The sequence below is a fragment of the Gallinula chloropus genome (assembly GCF_964237585.1).
Source record: "Gallinula chloropus genome assembly, chromosome: 4".
NCBI lineage: Eukaryota > Metazoa > Chordata > Aves > Gruiformes > Rallidae > Gallinula > Gallinula chloropus.
In genome coordinates this window covers 27,346,870-27,370,330 of record NC_140088.1, presented here as the reverse complement: position 1 = coordinate 27,370,330, position 23,461 = coordinate 27,346,870, and the positions used below count along the sequence as shown (strand labels likewise).

General features: G+C 38.7%; 1 protein-coding gene across 1 annotated transcript; it reads left to right on the top strand.

Annotated features, from left to right (window-relative positions):
- Positions 1-3,630: 3,630 nt before the first annotated feature.
- STK33 (serine/threonine kinase 33) lies at positions 3,631-17,509 on the top strand (the record flags this gene model as incomplete). The annotated part of the gene is given in 9 exon segments (XM_084263131.1): positions 3,631-3,669; positions 3,671-3,770; positions 4,803-4,891; positions 7,746-7,828; positions 10,478-10,533; positions 12,237-12,312; positions 16,922-17,030; positions 17,032-17,071; positions 17,358-17,509. Coding segments are annotated over 9 exon segments (744 nt in total).
- Positions 17,510-23,461: the final 5,952 nt, after the last annotated feature.

The following is a 23,461-nucleotide window of genomic DNA, read 5'->3' as shown; positions in this document are numbered from 1 at the left end:
TTTTTTTTTTAATGTGAAACATGCTTGTTTTTCTGCAGTGTTGCATCCAGGGACTACCACTTCATTAAGAATAGTTTTTAATATGTAAAGTCTCAGCTGCAGACAGCTTTTGCAGTCCCCAAGCCACAGGCATCACAGAAGGCAGGCTGTTTGTTGTTGTTTTACTTACCTCTAGCAATTACACAGCGACTGTCTCCTCACTGTCCCAGCAGCTGAATTGCTATTGGAGTCCCAGGCTGACCAGAGAAGTCAGTGGCGGGGGTGTTTGGCAGTGGATGAGGCAAGCCAGACCTTTGCCTGTGTTTGATTTCTGTCCTCTTCTGCTGCAACTTAAGAATTTGCTTCCTGGTCCTGTTCTCTTTAGAAGCTTCATAGTACCTGTGGCAAAGACAAAGTGGTCCCACTCAGCAAGCTATTTAGGCACTAACATAGTTTCAGATACCAGTGATAAATACGAAAAATAAAGGGGACAAATCCTAAGAAACAACAGGGAAACTTCCTTGAAATCCTGTGGAAAAGTTTCCTAGAAAGAAAAAGGTAAATTGCTGGAAAACTGAAGAGAGATTTTCTAGAAAATGGAGGGGACAGGGAAAGTAGGAATGCCTAGAAAGCAGAGAGTGTATTCCTGGAAAGCACATTGAGGATTCAAGGTGGACCAAGGAGAAGAGCAAGGTGGTGTGTGGGGGAACCCCTGTGAAGGCAGAAAGCACCTAGAGAACTCCTAGAGAGCCAAAGAGGCTCAAAAGCACACTTGAAATTCCTAGAAAGCTGAGGTGTGAATTCCCAGGAATCACATGAGGAAGTCCTATAAGGCAAAGGGGGAATTCCTGGAAATCATGCACGAAATTAGACATGTGGAAAATTTCCCACAAAGCTGAAGGTTCAAACTTTGGAAGCAGAGGGATATTCCTGGAAAGCAGTGCAGTGCGTTCCTGGAAAGAATGAGGTCAATTCCTACAAAGCTCATTTTGGGGTGGGGATGGGCACTCCTAGAAAGCAGTGTGAACTGTGAGCACCTAATACACTCAGAAGGGATATCTGAGATGCCAAAGGTAAGATGTCACACTAGTGCTAGTAGACTGAACACCAATCCAACATGTGAAGTGTGCCTCCTTCGAGGTATCTTGTCATATATCTTTTTTAACAGGTTTGTATTGACACGAATCTCGTAACTCTGGTCTCTGATAGGCAGAGACCACTGCTACAGCCTAGGATTTAATTTCTTCGTTCTTCCAATTCTCATTTCTCATTTATATTTTTTTTTCTCTCTCCCCTAATCTATTTGGAACTCTTGCAACAATAAATAAATAAATACACTCATAATGAAAATCACGGGGTTGTTTCTCTCCTCTGCTTCTTTGCTGTAGTTGTCTCTAAGGAAAGCCATCCTCTTGGTGTGGTGGTTTAGCCCTGGCTGGAGGCCAGGTGCCCACCAAATTCAGTCTATTACTCCCCTTCTTAGTCAGACAGGGGAGAAAAATATATATATTAAGAGGCTCAGGAGTCAAAATAAGGACAGGGAGAGATCTTTCTGTCATCAATGATGGGTAAACAGACTCAACACAAAGTGAAGAAGAGAGAAACTTATCTATTACACTACAACTACAAAGAACAGTGAAGAAAACCCAGATTTGGGAGTGTGACCAGATCTTAAAACAAACGTAACCAGATCTTAAAACACTTTCCCCCCACCACTCCCTTCTTAGCAGACTTTAGTCAGGATTATGCTCCCTTCTTCCCCCCCGCATGCAGTACAGGGGGCTCAGGGACTGGGGAAGATGGAGTTCTGGGTAGCACCTTCCCCTCACCCCTCCATTCTAAGCAGACTTCCCTTTAGCCATGATCTTGCTCCCTTCGTCCCCCTGCTTGCAGTACAGGGGGGCAGGGACTGGGGAAAAAATGGGGTTCTCGGTTACTTCTTCATGAGCTGTTTTCCTCTTTCAGATCTTAAAACACCTCTAACCAACCTCCCTGCTCCCTTCTTAGCAGACCTCACTCTAGTCATGATTTCACTCCCTTCTTCACCCGATTGCAGCACAAGGGGGCAGGGACTGGGAGATGGGGGCTTTGGTCAGTCCCTTGCAAGTTGGTTTCCTTCTTGGCCAGGGGTGGGGGGGGCATTCATTCCACACCCTCCCCCTGCTGCACAGTAGGGTTTCACCCACAGGAGATAGTCCTCCATGAACTTCTCCAACATGAATCCTTTCCCCAGGGCTTTATCTATTCACCAGCTGCCCTGGCATGGGTCACTGCTATGGTGGGCAGTCATAAATCACAATGTCTCTCAGTCCCAGTCCTCTGCGGGGTCACCAGCCTCCCCCAGCAAACCTGTTCCGGTGCAAATCTCTCTCTCACTCATCTCTCTGTCTCTGATTCTCCTCATGGCTGCACGTGCTGGCAGGGGTTTGTTCCAACGTAGGAACAAACAGCGTCTTCTCTATGTCTCTGTTTCTCCTCATGGCTGCAGCGGCTTGTTCCAACATAGGATCACAGCATCTCCTCTGTGTCTCCACCTGTTCTATCCAGCGTGGAGCCCCTCCATGGGCTGCAGGTGGGGTCTCTGCCTTTTCCACGGGTTTCTCCACGGGCTGCAAGGGGCATCTTTCTCTCCGGCACCTGGGCCTCCTCCTCCCCCGCCCTTTCCTGGTCTTGGTGTCTGCACAGCTCGTTACATCTTCTCGCTCCCTTCTCCAGTGGCAAAATACAGCTGCCTCCGGGTTGTTTTCTCCTATATGTGATTCTCAGAGGTGCTTCACTATCTCTTGGGCCATGACTTTGGCCTTGAATTACTCATTGCTTATAGTTTAGGCTGGCAGAAAACTCTAACTGCTGCTTAAAGAAACAGTCTCAGCAGCACAGCCTCACAAAACTGCAACACTTGGTTGTCCATAGCATTTCTAATAAGGGAAAACAGCAGCCGACAAGCAGTCTTTCCAATTTTTTTATGAGTTCATTTTTTTTTCCATAAATATAAAGCCAAAGATGGGCAAAAATCTCATATTTGAGGTTAAATTATGACTATTCAATTTTTAATTTACTGTATTACTTGTTGGAAAAGTGTTATTGCTGAGCTGAACAGAAAAGATCTCAGGACTGTACAATGACAGCACCGTATTATAAATATTGCAGTAACGCATGTAAAATAGTATTTGCCGTTAGCTGTAAGCATAGGTTGTTTTTTTCTCTCTTTCTTAAGGTATTGAATTGGTCAGAAGTCTCATTTGAGTAATGTATTATAGTTTTCATTCCTACTTGCTGAAAAGTTGTATTTTCTGGTTTTTTTCAAACATTGGTACTTCGTTAGGTTTTCTGTAAAATCCATTAATAATACATTGAATTGAAAAGGCTTTAAGCTAAATCCATACTTAGTCCTTGTTTTCAAATCATGGTATTTTAATACATATTTTTAAATGTATATCTTTTGAAAGCTTGGGAGTTTCTTGTACTAAACACTGGTGATATTTATGGCAGATCAATTTTCTTCTGTCTTCTGTTCCTAAAATATTAAGTGTATTGGGGTTCTAGGTTATCACTGCAGCTGGAGCACAGCTATTAATTATATATATTGTTATTACATTAATATAAACTAAGAAGTAAAATATTACATTCTCTCTTTATTAATATTAGCAGATGTATCTTGTAACAGAGCTGTGTGAGGATGGGGAATTAAAAAAAAATAATCCCTTGTAGTAAAGGACATTTTACAGAAAATGAGACAAGGCACATCGTTCAGAGTCTTGCTTCAGTGACAGCTTATCTTTGCAAAAATGGTAATTAAGTTGTTCTGTCTCTCCCATATGCTCATTGATTTTGAGTGTTCATACATCTAACAAGCATTACTGATTCCTATTCTTATCTATTATTTCTCTTGTAGTGTCCGGTAAAAAAAAGTAAAATATCCTATATGACTGTTTTGCTTTTTTGTTCGTTTCTTGTTTTTTTTTTTTTTTAAATAACTTTATTTTTCTTACAGATGCAATAACTGCTGCCATTTCTCTTTTATTTCTCTTACTGTACCAGCTTTGGATGATACCATGTATTATTATTTCCTAACTTGTGACTGCTTTGGATTATAGTGTTGACTTAATTTAGTTGTTAAGTCTGTAGACTGTTACAGGAGGTGAAAAAGCAGAAGTGGATTGTCTCTGATGCTACTTAACGGTATGCATTGCGTTTAGGATTGAGCAAACATCAGCCTTTCCACCTGCAGCGCAGCAGCATTACCATTTGGCACAGTCCATAACGGAACTGGCAGATAATGTAGGATTGTGAATGCTTCTGGAGTTTTTTTACACAGAAATTATTCATCGGTCCGTTACAACGTACTACTTCTGGGAATCCTTCATTTACCCTTTTCTCCACAGAGATGTCTAGGGCTATGGAATGGTGCCTTGCTTAAAGCTTTGGTTCTTCCATGTACTCATTGAAAGGGCAAAAACATCTACTGGCTGTGGATGAGAAAATGAACTCCAGGCATGAAAATACGTGCCAATTTGATAATTATACAATATAACCCCACTGCTTTTATTGTAAGTTGTCAGGCGATCTACTGATATTAAAGGCTGAACCAATATGAACTTTTTCCTTTAGTACAGGATTCTGTGGGGAATGAGATTTTGAAATACTTGCTTGACTCCCTTGACAAAATGGGAAAGATACTTTTGGTTAGGCTTCCAGTAGTTCAGAGTAAAATGCACTGGAATTGCTCAAAGAAATTACTCAGTCGAAAGAGTTTAAAACATTTCTGTCAGAATATCTTCACTGCAACTGATAACATTTTATTTCTTACTCTCTCCTGGCAGATATTGTTCACAGAGGTCTAAAACTGGAAAACATTTTAGTTAAAAGCAGTGACATCAATGAAGGAAATGAAATGAAATTAAACGTAAAGGTAAGATGACAATTGCAGCAGTTCTGCTTCAAGAGCTGGTTTTAATATCCAGGTATTACTAGGAGACCTGACTTTGATACATATTAGCAGCTTTTGAAATGAGCTACTAAACGGTGTTATTAGGGAAAAAAATAATTTTGGAAGCTAAGTGCCACTGCTCAAAAAGGCTGCTTTTTTTTTTTTTTAATGATAAGCATATTTCCAGGTCAATTAAAAAAAAAAAAAAAACCCTTAAAAAAAACCATACCTTGTTCATTTACATCAGCATAGTTCCAAGCCACTAAACACAGCATGCCAGGAGGTGCTGAGAGATGTAATTAATTTTAAAATTATGAGTATTGTCAATCTATTGTAAATGTGTTAGTAATTTAGAAAAACACGACTAGTTAGAAAGTGCCCTGGATTGAAATAAAAAATATATTATAGGATTCTTTTGATCTTAATACATGTTTACCACATAAACACAATGTGCCATAGGCTTACATCTTTTTATTGAAAAAAACCCAACCAACTCCAATCTTTGCTTAACAAATCATATGTTAATTATCCATTTCTGATGATTTGCTGTTTTGGTAGTAGTTGCAGTAAAAAAGGAGATATCTTCTACAATAATCTTGTAGACCTGAAGTATTGGATCACAAACTGTACTATCTGGGTAGAAAAGTCCATGTTGAGAGTTGTTTCAGACATTGAAGAATTCCTGGTGGAAGAAATCAAAGGTACAGAGCTCTGTTTGCTATGTTTCTTAGAGCCTAGATATTTTTATGTAACACTATACTTGTTTTAAGAAGCGTAATTTTAGATTTTTCTATATCCTTCAGTTTGGGACAGTTCGTACTTTTCCTCCTTAAGTCCTGGAGGCAGGTAAAGTATTGATATAAATCTTCTAGTTTGTCAACAGGCTTTCCATCCTTGTAGTCAGTTCACCACTTTCATCTGTAGAAACCATCATGTCTGGCTATTTTTGTTTCATGACCTTGCTTTATATATCCACTCGGAACAGCAATGATCATACTCTATCATCTTTCCTTCAAGGTGCAAGCATTTTTCTTCGCCTCTGTCCTGTGAATGAGAAAAGATATTACCCTGTTTTCCTTGTTCTCCTAATTTTAAAGTTACTCTCCTGAACAACTTTTAAAGGAAGAGGCTAAAAACCAGCAAGCAAGAAGCTGGTCCATCATACAGCATGAAATAGATAAGCAGCTAAGAACCAACCTTTATCTGCTTCAGAGGTGAGGCTCTGGTTTTTGGCCATGAAAAATAGTCTTCCTCAAGCTTTATGATTTTTCTATTATTGGGCAGGGCACTCCCAGAGAATTATGGGAGAAATCCGGACATGGATTCTTCCAGATGAAAGCGGTTCTTCTATACAAAACACCAGTGTGTGGCACAGGTGTGTACTGGCATGGCGTTCAGATGAAATGTTGTTTCTCAGTATAGACAGACCTTCAGTTTCAGCCCACTTGTAGGTATCAGGAGGCTTCTTCCCAAACTCAGAGGTACTGACAACTTCAGGTATATGTGTTGCCTCACAGACTTAGGGACAAAAGATGTAAAAATACACTGAAGAACTGGGCTTACCTACTGTTTAAAATGTGCTTACTACTTGTTACACACATTTAGGGGGGTTGTGGGAGAAGTGAATTCGTGTGGCTTCTTCAAATGCTTGTCCATGTGTGCTGCACTCTACATGACTTCTGGTTAGTGATGTCTAGTTGGAGTGACCTCTTATGGTCTTTATTCATCTGAAATGTCAACACTTCTTTCTAAAAATATATAGACTGTCTGTGAGATCTTCAAGGGTCAGGTCCCTGAAATCTAGTTCCAACCCTCCTGCACTGGCAGGGACACCCTCCACTAGACCAGGTTGCCCAAACCCTCATCGAACCTGGCCTTGAACACTGTCAGGGATGGCAGCCTCTAAGCACCCTGTTTCAGGGCCTTGCCACCCCCATAGTGAAGAATTTCTTCCTAATGCCTAATCTAAACCTACCTTCTTTTAGCTTGAAACCATCGCCCCTGTCCTATCACTACACTCCCTGGTGAACAGTTCCTCTCCCACTTCCCTGTAGGACCACTTTCAGTATTGGTAGGCCACAATTAGGTCTCCCTGGAGCCTTCTCTTCTCCAGACTGAACAAGCTCAACTCTCACAGCTTGTCTTCATAGGAGAGGTGCTCCAGCCCCTTTGTGTCCTCCTCTGGACTCACTCCAACAGCTCTATGTGTAGCTTTTGTTGAACGGGTATGGAATCACCATTGTAGTTTGGATGCTACCTCTATCAAAAAACGTTAGGGATGACCTAAGATCTCTTGAAAACAATTGTACTTAACTGGGCTGTTATTCAATCAGCCTTCACAGGTCTTCTGCCTACCTGACCAGAAACAGATACTTCAGAACATCTACCAGCTTCTTTCCATTGCCTTTTCAGGGCAAGATGATGAGTAATATTTTTTACCTGTCTTTAATTGTCTTGATCATTGTTGTCTGCCTCTACAGGCTTGGAAATATGGAATAGAGATAAACAGGGCTCTGAAGGATACAAACAATTATTTATTTTAGATCATCTCTGTGGTTGATTTAACTACAAATTAGTAAGTTCCTTTTTTCTTTTGCTATTCTGGAAGCTTGAAACCTCTGAAATTCTTAAAGGATGGTACAACCTTAAATACTATTCAATTAAGACCCCTTGAAAGGTTCATAGATGCTTAAAACCTAGACAGAGTTGACAGGTGACATTACTGACCAAGTAATTTGAGATCATATGCATGTGATTTTTGCAAATGTGCCATTGGTGGCCAGAGGCAGAGATTCAAAGAGCCAGTTTTAATGTGAGGTAACTTGTTCTTTTCAAGAACTCCATATTTCTCAACTACTCATGGGAAAAGAGGTATGACAGTTGCACACCAGCTGAGGACTGCTGCCAGTCATCCTTTAGGTAAGCTGACTGAGAGGATGCTTTCACTCCACTCACTGTTCAGTTCTCAAAGGAGATGAGCATGTGGGTTCCTACAGTGAGGATGAACAGCTATTCCAGCTGCTTGTACCTCTTCAGTGCAAGCAGTGACGTGCTGTGTCATGCAGGGAGTGACTTTGTAATCAATATCTACAGGCTGCATGACATTATGTCTACTAAAACAAAGGCAGGTGGCAATTAAGCAACATTTTGGTCAGATGTTAGATGTTGAAGGCTCCTGAAGAGAAATCCAGGTTCTTGTCTCATGGTACTCCCTGGTTATGCTGTACTGCTCATTGTCAGGCACTTCTCTGCTGGTTTTCTTTTGGCGTCTTCTCCCATAGCCCATCAGCCATGCATTATAACCTCTTGGGTGATATGTAGAACTAATTTATTCTTATTTTCACATGACCTTTAGCATGCCCTCCATGTAGACAACACCCACTTTCTGCACTTCTGTTCTGCAGGTTGTCATCAAACTGCTTTAGTCTACCTTATATTACTGCTAAGTTAATTTCAGTGCAAGTAACATGTTCCTTTGTTATGAGGTCAGCTATTTCCTCTGTTGCTGGGTGTTTTTGAGGGCAGCAGTGCTACCTAGATCACAGTATGTCCCTCTGGTTATCTAAAGCTCATTTGTAATGTCTGATGTGCTGCAGAAACTTTTAGGAACCTCCAGCTAAATGATGGGATTACATTCTGAACCAGTTTTTTTCTTAGAAAATTTCCATCTAAGCAATGTGTCTATTCCATATATATGTATTCTATATACTTTGATGTTATTATTTGATGTTTAAGTGGCAGTTGAAAAAACCCCATGAAAGCAGGTAATTATGGCATAGCCTGTCCAATGGGCATGTTTCCCAGGGATTTTTCTGTCTATTTAGGCAATGAATGAATGATTTGCACTCCATAACATATAAAGGTTTTTATCCCTTTCTGACTTCTACTGCATGCTATAATATAATTCACTTCATTATCCAATATAATATTATATGTTATTTCAATTCTATGAAGGTCGTCTTCATAACGTTATACCAGCAATGTATTTCACAGTTAGCTTATAACAAACTGAAGGAAAAAAAATCCCTTTTGGAGGAACATAATTAGCCCTTCTGACATTTTGATTGATGAAATACTAGTAGTATTAAATACTTCTTTAAGAGAGGGGGCTGCCTGGGATGAAATTACTTTCCGATTTACTAATCATGACAGAAACATGGTGCCTCAACACTGGAAGGGACCTCAAGTCATTTGATTTATTTCTCTGCCCAAAGAAAGAAGCAGCTACACTTAAGCAATTTCTGATGAACATTTGTGTAAAGCGTACCCAAAGACCTCCAGTAATGGGAACTCTCTAATCTTCTCAGGCACTCTATTCCGATGCTTCATTATCCTCCTGGAAATTTTTCCTCCTGTCTGCCCTGAACCTTCAGTTTGACAATCAGCTTAAACTTATACCTGCAGGCCATGATCTAATAACTTTTCTCATTATAAATTTTCAGTTAACTCACCTGCAGCCACATAATTGCTAGAGCTGACCTAAGGGAGGTGGTGGGAGCCTGTGCATGAGGCTAAGGAACAGGGTGGAACTGTGCTTTGTGTTTTCAGGCTATTCTTTCTTGCCCTATCCATCATAGATGTGAAGAGCAGGTAGCCACCTTCCTATTTCCAGCAATCTGACATCGCACTTCTCACGTGTTCTTTAGGCTAAGCAAGATGAATTTTCTCAGTTGTGTCCCACGTTTCTAATCTTTCTGACTGGCGGACTCTGCTCCAGTTGATACCTAGTATGTTACAATGGGAGTATCCTAAACTGAGCTCAGTATCGAGTTGAAACCTCACTGGCTGAGTAGAAGGATTGTTTTGTATGTCCTGCAGAATTTAGGCTTATATATGAAACACGGGTGATGACTGCCTTTTTGTAATTTATTTCAGAACTCTGAAATCCACGTAAAAAACCACAGAAGAAGATAAAAGGTGAGTGCCGGAAATCGGGCTGTTTTTCACCTGGCATATCAAAAAAGGTTTCTAATTCCACCAAGGGGCCAAGCACTGGCTTCAGCCTTTCAAAGGGCAGGTGTGCACAGCAAGGTTTTGTACTTGTTTTGTACCTGCCTTGTGAAGCATTGTCCATGACATGGGAAGTGTTAGCGGATGTTCAGCTCATGGTTTGCAGCAGTCCTTGAGCTGCTGCCTGACCAGCTCTTCCCCATGTGTTTGCATTCTGAGCTCATCTTTCAATACACTTACATTCATTCCTGGCTTCAGATTTAATAAGCATGTTCTCTCTTGGATCATCCAGGTCATCAATTATAACAGTACCATGCCTAGGACAGACACCTACAAAACATCCCTTGGCGCAGCCCTCCACTTTGACAATGAACAAGTTACAACTACTTTCTGAGAAGTATTTTTTATGAGCAAGTCTGCTTTGTGCCTGTGATATTTTAATGCAGACAGTATTATGAAAAAAGTTACACGAAACAGTGTCAAAAGCCTTACTACTAGAGAGATACATGATATTTAGTGTTCCTCCTCTAACCCCAAAGCCTGTCAACCTGTGCTATGTGGAGATTTGTTCCTGACAGGTGCATAATGGCTGTTACTTACCTCTTTGTTTTCTTCTAGGTGCTTATTATTTCCAGTATCTTCCTGGGAATTAAAATTAATGGGACAACACATCGGTAATTCTTTGATGCCAGCTTTTCCACCCTCTCACAGAGAGATACCATGATTGCCTTTTTCAGTTTTCAAGTATTTTACCTGCCTTTCACTAATAGTTCTTGAACCACTAATAGCTCTGAAAAGTCTTGTCAGTTGCTGAAGTACTCTAGAATAAATTTCATCGGTTATGGCTGATTTTAAAATTCCCAACCTAAGTACTTGCTAACCTTTTGCTTCTCTGTAGAAAAAGCTGAGGTCTTGCCCCTTTGTCACTGATATTGATTGTGCTATCCGCTTCTTGCAGTTGACATTTTGGTTAAGATTGATGTAAGAAGACATTAAATACATTTGCCTTCTGAGCATCATCTATCAATTGCATTCTTGGTTAAATACATTACCAGCCTCTTTATTCATTGTCTTTTTATTACTCACATATTTAGACATTATTTCATTTTTAGTTACATCCCTTGTAAGCTCCTTCTCATTTTGACTTTCTGATTTTGCCCCTCTGTGCTTACATGTTCCTTTTGTTCTTCTTTCCATTTGTTGTATGTTCCCATCGTGTGTGAGACTTGTGGAAATTTGTGATTTAACCAGACTGGATAATTAATTAAAAAAATAAATTGTAAAAGTAATACCAGTGTTGAGATTCAGGCATTCTAGTATCTGTAGGATATTAATATAAGGATATAAACTTATTTGCATTTGTAAGTGTTTCTAGGATGTTAATAGCATGAATTACCACTGGTTAAAAAAGTTCTCAAAGCGATCAATTAAAAAGGAGATGATACTGTAATTTGGCAATATTAACAGTAATAAGAGTCTCTTGATTTACCATTGTGGTATTATCAGACCATTAAGTTAACCATTTAAAGCGTCTTGAGATAATCATTAGGTATCTGAAGCCTGGTACCTACCCAAAGTGTAAAAACCTGAGATTACAGTTAGCCAAGGGTTTTGATTTGGAGGGACCACACCAAATTAAATAGTCTCTGTCAATCTCTTCTTCTATTGCATGAAAGATTGTATCTTCTGTTCATTACTAAGACTGTGTCATCTCCATTGATTCTGGAAGTGAAGACCCTAGATTTTGTTGTGAACTTAAAACCACGTTTCTCATTATGTAGTAGATAAAATGTCACTAAGATGGCCCCAAAGCAGCATCTTTTTGCCACTTGACTGAAATGATATTGAGCTAGTGAACAGATTATAATATATGAAATTTTAATCTAGGATATAAACAAATAGGTTTGCAAATATTTATTTTATTTTTTATTTTATTTTGGCATTGAGTTTGTCCACCACGTGCTGTATTCAAGCCAATATGAACAAGCAGAGTTTTTTGCAAAGAGCCTGTGTTCTTAGGTACCATGCTTACGTCTGGGAGGAAAATAAAAGGTCCCGTGGTGTTGAGCAGTACTTAAAGTCAGTGTGTCATGAATACTGCTTTAATAAGTTATTGTGGGGAAAAAGAATACTAAGTTTAATTGCACAGCTAATGTCATGATGTCACCACCCCCTTAACAGCTAAATGATAAAAGTGAGGACACATCAGCATGAATTGTTAAGGTCTGTACATTATTCATTTAAACATCTGCTGTTGGTTCCTCTTTACATATGGGAATAAATTATACCACATCAGCACATTCTTCATGCTTTGTGTTTAAGCATTTAAAAGTTTTTTTTTGTATTATTAATACTATTTTTTCTGCTTGGTTGGCAGCCCCTGAAGTTATCAGTGCCTATGACTACAGCCAACAGTGTGACATTTGGAGCATAGGTGTCATTATGTACATGCTGTAAGTAGCTTGTAAAAGTAATATAAAATGTACAGACCCATTTATAATACAAGTACTTACAATTTTGCACTGAAATAAAAAGTAAACCTGCATGCTAAAGCTTCACAAGACTTAAATCTTGCAATTGCTTGTATGTAAACACTACAAATTTCTGAGCAAAATATACAGTTTGGTGTTAAAAGTTGAGTATTTGATTTATGAATCACTTGAATTTTCTGTTATATCAGGATTATACAGAACATTGCAGTGTAACACCGTAAAACTAAACAGAGAGTTTAGGTCGCTCTCTTTCTCATATGTTGGCTGGATCTATACATGAAAGCTAAGTTATTGACTGAAAGGTTTTTGGCCAAAGCCTCAAATGGATTGCACAAGTCAGGGTAAGGGCTTTTCTTTTCCTGACCCAGTAACTTTGTAAGTGAGATCTTCCAGGGCTGCCAGTTGCCCTGTACAGGTTACCCGTGTCCTCTGAAGGTTTATTAGTCTGACGTTATTAGAGGAAGAAATGAAATTTTGCATTTTTAAGAGTACATGCATATTTTATTGAAGTTTTTCATCATTTATAACATTTGTCTTAGTTACAAAATGATACTTTCTCCCTGATAAATCGTATCCCACCTATGCCAGATAATATAAAAAGGCACTCTAGTAATTAAAAAAATAAATTGTAGCAAAGTACATAAATCACCACTCATATGATGCAACTCAAGTGTCACATGGAATGCAGGGGCCTTTCTTCTTTCATAGTGTGTTTGCGTGTATGTTCCCCGAGTTTGTCTTTTTCTTCTCTCACTTGCCCCTAGACAATGTCTTAATGCCAGGGTTTTAGAGTGCTGCCCGTTTTGCTTGTTTCTGCCCCGTGACCGTTCTGCTTTTGCTGCGTGCAGCCGAGCTGCTCTGCAACTTCAGGCGCTGCCCGTGAGCGTGCAGGCACGGGTGCGCAGCTTTGGCACCCTCTCTTCCCTGCCTTTGGTTTGCTTTGCCTCCTCAGTTTGTTTTCTATACAATTAGCTCACTTTTCTCCCTGTGTCAGCGTGATGAGGTGTGTGCAGCTTTAGTGCCTTTATTATTTTCATTTTTTAATTATTATTCCTGAAATCCAGCTGTACTTTTTGCGCTGATAGAGACCAAGGTTTATTGTTGTACTTCCCGATGTTAATGCTTGCGTCGCGGCAGCAGGGTTTGCACGAGATAATACGATAGAATATATTATGAAATGGTTAGCAGAAATTGGGTGGTTTGACTGGCTAATCAGAATCCAGAGCAGCGCCTGCAATCAGCACAACTCACAGCTCAGAACTTGTAAAATTCAGAGCAGTGAACTGTGGTGATTGCAGCCGGAGAGTAGAACTTCTGACCTTCCTCCTTAATTACCAATATAAATATTTTTTTAAATTAGCATTTTGTAATCACAACAGAGTCAGAACACAGTAACATTAATTCACCCCTTGTTGTGTTGACTACGTACAATACTGTGTATGAATTAATAGAATACAATCCACACACCTTTTTATTGCTTAATTTTGAAAATAGTAATACAAAAGCCATAAGATCATCTTCTGATCTTAATTCTGCTTGTGCAAATTACTTTTTCTTCCCACCCTGAATAATAGCTTGTGCTCCTGGAGCTCCTTTAATGGGCTAAAAGATACCGTTACAGCCATTATTGCTGCCGTCGCAACTTTGACCCTTCCAGGCTTCAGCTAATGCCTCCCTGGTAATTTGCTGGCTGCCAGAGCTCTCTTTGCAGTGCAGATGGCATGCTCCATCTTGGTACCAAGGGTATTATTGCCACGACAGGCACAGTCTCTACCTATACGGGGAGCGTAAGCCCCGAGGTGACTCATGAACTCTGTTTTCATGAATGTTAATGCACAGGGTTGCTTCTGCATAATGGGGTAATGCCAGCGTGATGGATTTTTATATGTAATTTAAACTGAGGTGTACTTCATGCTTTCCATTTCACCTCTATTTTAACATATACTAATAGGAGCACACACAATAGTAACCAACAAAAAGAAAATCCATTAAAATACAGAAGTATGTCAGCACATTGAAGGAGGAGGCTAGCAAGAGTCCTGCTGTCTGCCGCACTGGGGGACCGTGGCCCACATGCTGCTCTCTAATAGGAAAGGGTCAGGGGCTGCTTTTTCCCATGCAGTCTGGGCTATTGGATTTCTTGCTCGTTCTCCCAAGTGCGCTCAGAGACTCCGGCCCTGCAATAGCGCTCAAAAACCTCTGTGCAACTAAAGAGTTTGAAGATGCCTAATAAATTACTTCCTGCATTGCAGAAATAAGAAACTTATTCGGAAAACGTGGTGCTTTTCATTCCTTTCTAAAGGCATGGAAAATGTCTTCACTGATTTTTCAAGGTTCCATGTGATACATTTCACGCACTTAACTTGATTTCTTTTGCTGAAGTTATCTGTTGGGTGTTGCTGCCTTAGTCTGGAGAGAATTTAGTCCTACCTGTGCATAACGGAATAACAGGCATTGTCACCAGCCAGTACTTAGAGTATTGCGTCCTGAAATGAACACGCTATTCCCATTTTCTGCTCTTTAAATGGAGTTCCATGTGGATTTAAGTCCTGGGGGAGATTGGGAAGGAGAATCGGAGGATAAAAGAAAACAGCAATTTTTGTTGAAGACACTTTGAGATTAAAAGTTTAGGGGAAAATGCAATAAAATATTAGTTTTATGTTCTACCTTAAAATTAAAAATTAAATCCATGTGAATGAAACTCCAGAATATTTTACTTTGATACCAAGTGACAGGCATCCTTCACTCAGATTTACCAATTACATTTTCAGTAGCTAATTCTGTGTTACGGGAGGAGAACTAAAACCATAATTTGATGCAAATAATTTACTTGATGAAGTTACCTTCTTTTTTGTTTCAAATGGCCATAAGTAGGTTTCTTAATTTCATGAAAATATTCGCCATGTAATTTTTGTGTGTCAGTTGTGAATAGTATGATGTAAAATCTGTTAGAAATTTAATATGGCTTTATTAGTTTTGATTGAAAACTCAGATCACATGGTACAGCTTTTCATTTGTTATGTGATTAGTAGAACAGATCAATATTTACTTTCAAAGAATATTATCTAATAAACATTTACAGTTGATGTTTGTGGTTAATACTGTTGGTAAACAGTCACTGAAACCAAGTATAAAGCAAGTTTAAACAATAGGTTTGACACTAACAACTTTTTTAAGAATGAATTTGTTTTAGCTTCATTTATATTACCTTTTTATTGTTAATATAATTAACAATACAACTGGCATAAAGGAAGCAGATGAGTAAATTGAATTTGCAGGCATTCAGATACCACATTTACTCAAATATTTTACTCAAAATAGCAAGAAATAAGAAATATCAGGGCAAGAATGCAGCTGTGGTATATTTTTGTGAACCTAAGTACTCTTTAATATATATGCTTATGGGTAGGTCTTCAAATTTTTCTGGCATTTCCAATATCTTTCCTTTTTTTATTATCCTATTTCTACTGACAGTTTAGCTTAGATGAGGCTAGATAAGGCAATGCTCACACTGTGTAATTAAAGCAGGTACAGCTTGATACCAGAAAGAAGAGTGAAAAATTAAAAATGATGGTTTGTTTTGCCATAATATTTATGTTTTTCTTCTGAAAAAATACGTCTTCTGTATCAGTAAGAGGATATTACACAATTCTATATTTTTCAGTGAATCACACTTGCTTTAATTTACTGCTATTCAGTGAAAAATAGGACCTTAGACTGAGAGTTGAACATACTTTATAGATTTGAGAGAATTTGGAACTAAGTTTATCATGTTTTGAACAGCAGTGCACTTGGCTTAGGCACATGAGCAACTGCCATGTATGACTAAGCTGACATATAAAGTAAGGCTACAGACTAAAGCGCATCTAGTAGCCCTTATACGAATACTTATACTGAGTCAGTGACCTGTGTTTGATCCAAACTGTTTTTTAGAAAGACAGATGGTTGGGACTTACGTGTTTAAACTGAGACAAGTCTGTTTTCTCTTGTTGCTGTTGTTGTTTCAGTTCTTGTGATTCGTATTAACTCAGCGGAGTTTTAGCTCACTAGTGTAAAAACAGCAGGACATGAAGTAATGATGGTTCTGATTACTGAAATGTGGTGGTTGCTAGGACAGAACTGATGAATTGTTCAATGGGAAATACTACTTTGCCATGAAATCAAAAGAAATGGTAAGTATAAGGTGCTTGTGGTAAGCAAAATATCTGTGGGGGAAATTTCCTGCGCGTGGTGGCAACAGGTGAGCTTCCAGCTAGCCAGGTGGTCTGGATGAATGAGTTACAGAACAGCCAAATATCGTACTTTCAGCTTATTGTTTTTCAAGCTTCTACCTTCAGTTGTATCTTGTTAAACCTTTGTCTCCTACTTCAAAAATCCATATAATAACAATTAGCTTTTCCTTATGTGGAGACCTAGTGACCAAGATTAAATCACCTCTTAACCTTGTAACCTTTTTCCTTTAAATCTCTGAGAGACATTTTTCAGAACTTGAGTCACTTCTGTAGAGTTCTTCTGAAGTTTTCCCAGTCCTGCAAACTTTCTGAATTCACAGTGGTTTCATAATATATAGTTTTTCCTCACCGGTGAAAAATAGTTGGTATCTATTTGCTGACCCTAATTTTCTTATTCCTTTTATAGCAAGCTTAGAAGAAAAGCTTTTTGAACTAATAAGAAAAGTGAGACCTATGCTTTAAAAATCTGGTCTGGGAAAGAGAGGCTGGTAAGTACACAGAGCTTTTACAGAATAAATGCTGACAGTATTGCAATGAATTCCACAGATGTAATAGTTCTGGGTTTTTTGGTGGCTTTTTTTTTTTTTTTTTTACTTTTAAGTAGTATGCATTTTCTGAAAAACAAAAAATTGACATAAATGATATTATGAACTAATTTCATAGCCTTGTAAGTAAAATATTCTCTGCTGAATTAAAGCACTCAGTTGAAAATGTGTCGAGTTGTTGTTAGCAGAAATGAGATGTATCACTTTGTGGGTTGTTTTTTTTTCCTAGCAAAACAAGGATTGAGACAACTTCTGAAAGTTGATGCTGCTCACCAAATCACAGCTAATGAATTACTGGATAACCAGTGGATAACAATGAGTTTTGAGGAGGTATCTTTTCTTCACCTCGTGTTATATACCTCTTTCTTAGTTGATACGTAAAGATGCTGTGTTGCCTCAGTGGAACTCAGTAGGGTGGAAAATTTAAAAAAACTACAGCCTAAGCAGCAGAACACTTGTAGGGGCCTTATCCAAAGCTCCCAAATCCATTAACATGTTTTGCTTGTATCCCATGGGGTTCTGATAAGCCCATTAACTAGGAGAAGCTTTACACTGTGTTCCTTACTCAAGACAACTTTACCTGATTTCCCATATGCTTTGACATATTATGGAAGTATGGGTTCAGGTCAAGTTTAATTAATCCTCACAACATTCCTGTTACTATAATAAAAATTTGGTGGGGTTTTTTTTCTGATTTTAAAAACACAAGATTGAACTACAGGGAAATCTGGCTGTTCTGAAGGCAAGTGAGCTCTAGCGCAGGGCAGGGAAGCTGTGAGCTTCCAGCTTCCTGGCAGGGCTGCAGACCACGCTGCTGTGAGAATACCTAACTTTCAGCTAGCTGTGTGATTAAACAGTTGCATCATTTTGGTGCTGAAATTAAAGCAGAGGGATTGTATATATCTGCCACTTAAAGATAACTGTGGCAATTGAAGACCCTAATTTCTTCTATAGCTGGCTTCAACGCCATATAGAAACAGAAATGCCTGTGAATCATTGAAAAATACTCTGGTATCTGGGAGGATCAATAGAGCTTTCTAGTCAAAAAGGACCACTGGTTTTGCCTCACACCTTTCCAGAAGAACCATTCTGGACTAACATACATCTTTCTTCTCTCCTGCTAGTTGAGTAGAGCTAAAGGAGAAGTTTTTCTTCCCAAGTTTTTCTGTGCATTCTTGTGTGGGGGAGAATAGTCACAAACAAATATGTAACTGCAGTGGCCTGAAAAATGAGACCATTTTCATCTGGTTCTGCCCTGCTCTGAGGGCCATACTGTGGTTGCTTCATGAAACCAAAGATACCGGCAACTACCACCCATGTGATTTTATGACTTTTTACCATGTGTATTCATGAAGTTTGAGACTAAATTCCTTATGATAACATAATTGCGTGTAGTAAGACCTTCCTATAGTTCATAGCAAACCATTCTTTCTCTCTGTACCATACAACATTTCAGGCACAATAGATTTTAACTTACTATGTGTTTCTTCATTTGAGGAGTAGGTAGCAGACTTGATTAGTTTCAATACAGAATGTTCAAATGTTTCTGAATGTTGAGTGATAACCATTGTAGATGGCCAACAGAATTCCCTCATGCCCAAGGAGATTGCTCTGAAGTGTTTTATGGACACCTTTTGTGGAAGTTGTTTGGTCAGAAATACACACCATCAGAAATGAGCTCTGGAATGATGCTGAATCCACTTGTCCCTCCAGCTGAGCTACTCCTAACACTCTTAAGCTGCTTCCTTAAGGAAAAAATTTCTGGATGAGACAGTGCTTCAGACTGCGATCTTGCCTCCATGCTGCAACCCTTCCTGTATGCGACCAGCTGGTGTTTTCTATTAGAGTAGAATTGCAAAGAGGCAGTTTGGTATTGTAAATATCTCTATGTTAGCATGAGCTGACTTTCACTGCCATTGTAAGGCTTGGGTTGTTGTGTCTCCAGCTCTAAAGGAGATGGCTTTGGCAGTCCTCTGCCTGTGAGCAGTAGCTCCAACATTAGATGCTTTGGATCCACTGTGCAGGAACACAGTGTGCAGCTGCTCTACTCCCAGATGGTGCTTAGTTGAATTTGCTCCATGGGCTCAGTACTGTGCGTGTGTGGTGCCCAGTGTCCTCGTGCCGTTCTGCTGAATTTAGTGAAAAATGGTTTCAAATAATATGGCTGTTTGCTTGAATACTGATGGACCTGTTTAGTATTTTTACTACTAAATACATCCCCACCTCTGTCCAGTACTGACAATTAAATTTTATTTATTTAATAATGTTTTTGTTTAATTGACACAAATGATCCATTTTCTATAAAGAGGTAAAACCACCAGAATGGTCATATGAGGTAACATTAAAGGTCTTTCTCATGCAATTGTCAGTGTTCAAGGGCAGATACTTAGGGAACAAAAACAGGAAAAGCACTCAGTCCTGGAATATTATGCCTGCCTTCAGTTGTTTATTGCTCAGGGTTTCCTGAACCAAAAGAGAGTGGTGGTAACAAAGCTCAGATCACTTTTTCCCACTGACTTGTCTAAATATTTTTGAACACCTGTAAAGATTTCCTTGTGGCTAAGAATTTCCCAGCTACAGTGGGCACACTGTGAAGGAGAGCCTCCCTTGTTCTGTACCCTCCACCTTCCATCTGCATGCTTAATTTGAAGCCTCAGTTGTCTTACTTGTGTTCCTGTATGCTTCTTATGGTTTTCATGTGTGTTATGCATGTGCTACATGTTCAAAGTGCTAGTTATGTTTTTCCATTTGTAAAGACGCTGTGTTTTTATATGAACATATAAAGAAGAAACAGGGACTTAAAGTGCTAAGTGAGACTATGCAGAATTCTTTAATGAATGCTCATTAAGATGTCTGAATACAGCCTGGTTTTGAGAACTACTGAGCACCTGTGGCTCCCACCTTACTTCAGTGGGAGTTGCAGATACTCTGTACTATTGAAAATCAGGACACCGTTTTCTACTCATGCTTGTGCCTTCACAGCCTTTGTGATATTACAATAGCCAGATGGGGAACATGAAAGTGCATTATCATGTAGAGAATTCTGCTGTAAAAAAATTAACCCCTTGGTGCCATGTGACACATGAGCTTCTGCGTAGGAGTAAATGCATTTGGCACCACAGTCTCCCACCAGGAAACCCCTACCATCTGTACCAAAAATTTATGAAGTCACAAGTCATTCTGTATGATTAAACCTGGCGTTTCAAACATAGGTGCGGCCAATTTTCTATTCCAGAACAATACTTTAGCAATAAAATTTTTAATTTAAAAGTTACCATGTACTTATAGCTAAACAAATGACCTCAAGCTCAACTGAAATTAGTGGATACCTCTGGAGGTTTATGTGTTGTCAGTTTGAGACCATACATAGTTTTGGCCGGGGGCTATGCAAAGGGTTAGTGATTAATTATTTACCAGAAATACTAATTAATGCAGTTCTGTTACTAGTTTTGATTACTCTGATCTTTATGGCAGTTAAAACTTTTCTAGATACGTTTAACTTTTTATATCTGCTACAAAGTAAGAGCAAAAGCATGACAGGACAGCAGAATATTTTTGAATTCCTAGGAAACACAAAGACTGCATCACCACTACCTTGTGTTTCTGCATAATCTGCAGGAGTATGTTACTTATATACTGAGGATAATATTAATGAAATGTAGTGTAAATCTTCTTTTGCAATAAATACATATTTTGGTTTGATGTTGTAATTCCCAATTACTTGAAGTTAGATTTAAAAAATTAGAAATATTTTTAAAATAATCGTTAAATAATCGTTTTCTAATTAATATTATATATTGTATGGATTATGATAAATTTTAACTGTAAGAATGCTTTACTTTGTTTTCTTCACTTCCCACTAGGAAAACTTTATATTTTCTCAGGTCTGATTTAAGAGAAGGTAGTGTTTCCTTTCAGGTGGCAAGGTTTGTCTTTTTTTCTTCTTTCCTCTCTGCTGATTTTTTTGTTCTCAGGAAAGCTTTTGAACATATTGAAGGTGAGCTCTGTCTTAGAATTTTGTGCTATTTCTGTGCTTTTTGGTGAAATTTACTGGTATGCTTGACTGAAGAGTAAAAACAAGACCCTAAATATAGAATTTATGCATACAGCATGAGATTTCTTGGGGGCAGATTGACTTTTACAAGCAAATGAAATGCCTAAAGGCCAAATCTTCTCTTGTCTGACTTATAACCCCAGTTCACCAAAAAGCATTCCTGTCCTGCAACTTACTTACAAACATATTTCTAAAGTTATGTGAGGACTTGAAAAATTTGGTCCAATGAAGGACTGAGGTGCCTAAGGACCCCTAGTGATTCTGAGAAGAAATCTGCTTACAGCTGTTGCTTTAGCAAAGCAGCCTCTCAATTTCCCATTTTAAATTTTCTCAGCTATTTGGAGTTGAATCTTTTGGCACACCTGGAACTCCCTCCCTTGGCAATGCTGGGCAATTTGGAGGTGAGTTACAGCCAAAACCGTGTGGTTTCCTGACAGAATGTGGTTGAAAATCACAGTTTGGGTTTTTTTTTCATAATTGGCAGAGACACAACTTTTTTGTCTGGTGGCCTACTGGTCAGCAACCTTGCTGAAGATGTAGGGGACCCAGGCTTGCCATACAGTATAAATTTGCCTAGGGGCTAAAGGCTTGTGATGGGAGAGAGCACAGCATTACTTTTTCTTCCCTTAAGTGAAGTAATGACATTGGCGCTGGACAGCTTATGAGTGGATCAGTTTCCGTGATTCTGTAGAGCAGGCGTTTGACAAGAATGATAAGGGCTAAAATATGTACTACACAAGTGCATTTAATACACATACACCTTCACTCTGCACAATATATGGAGCTAGAAACCACTTCAACATTTTTTGCTACCAGCAAAATACTGCATTCTTTTATCATGTCTCATTAAAATAAATAGCAGTTGCTGTGATATTTTTCTAATGCACAAGTTCCCCTCTGTTTATATTATCTGTAATTACTTGTGGGTTTATCACTGTCCTTGTAAGTTTATTCCATCTTAGTTATCTTATGTTTAGATTTTTCCATTTCTGGGGCCAGTCTCCTTATTTAATTGATGGTTGTACCTAAGATTACTCTGAATTAAATCAAAAGCATTGTCTCTAGCTTTCTTCTGCAGAGAAAACCCAAGAAAACAGACAATAACCAGTTGCTCTTTTTTTGCCTTGTCTGTAGTTACATTGGGTTTGTTTTTAAAATCTAAAACCTTTCTGTATGCATCACGGATTTTCTCCAGCTTTGTTAACTTTCCCCATGGTTTCAGAAGTGGTTAACTTTCCCCATGGTTTCAGTATATCCAGACATCTTATTTTTCCATTTACTGTGTATCATACCTAATTTGAAGGTTCTTCTGTTTACCCCTACAATATATTTTTTCAGAGGAATGCTTATTTGATTCTGAATATCTGATAATGAATCAAGAATTTATCAGTTCTCTTTTCTGCTCTCAGTTTGCTCATGTTACCTAAAATCTTGTTTTTTCCCCAGTATGCAACTGAATTTTTGTCCCCTAAAATATAAATCTAAAATACTCAAGACTAATGCTTTGAACAGCTCTTGAAAATTTATCACTTCAATCTGTCCTGCTCCTTGGTGTTTTCAAACCCATGTATATGCTACTGAGATTAACAGAATAAATGTGCTCATCAAGCTTGAAATTTTGTAAATTAGACACATTCATGGAGAAAACACTATTTTCTCTTCCACAAGCAGTTGGGTATCTCCACATTTTTGTTCTGAATTCTGCTAAAGTTTGCTTCCTAAAAATTGAGCAGAAAAAAAGTTGAAGAGGAAACAAAAGAAACAGAAACAACAGAGTCTGCCAATTAGTAAACCTCTACTCCTTTTACTCCTAGTTTGCACCAGGTGCTGGTGAATTAAACCCAACAGGTGTTCAAAGCAGCTAACACAGATAATTAACTTAAATGGCCCTATTTCCTTAAAAACTGTCAGGAAATAAATTCCCTCTTCTCTTTTATGTGGTGTACAATTATCTGGCAATCTGTAAGGCCCAGATATTTTTAAAAGGCCTAAACTCAGCCTCTGCTTTTGTGGGTGCAATTCACTGCATGCTGTGTACTTAACTACATAATTGGTCATGCAAAAAAGGTAGTTAAAATGTACATTATCAGTTATGCCCACAGTTGTCATAATTGAAGATGTAAATCTGCATCCACAACAGATGAGGCTGGTTTATAAAACCAAAGCTTACCTTTCTAATGCGTATGAGCGTTTATGCCTTGAACATTCGGTACACCTGTGTACGTGGCTATCTGTTTCCAACAAAGGAAATACTTTCTAAATGCCAGTCCTCCAGTAAA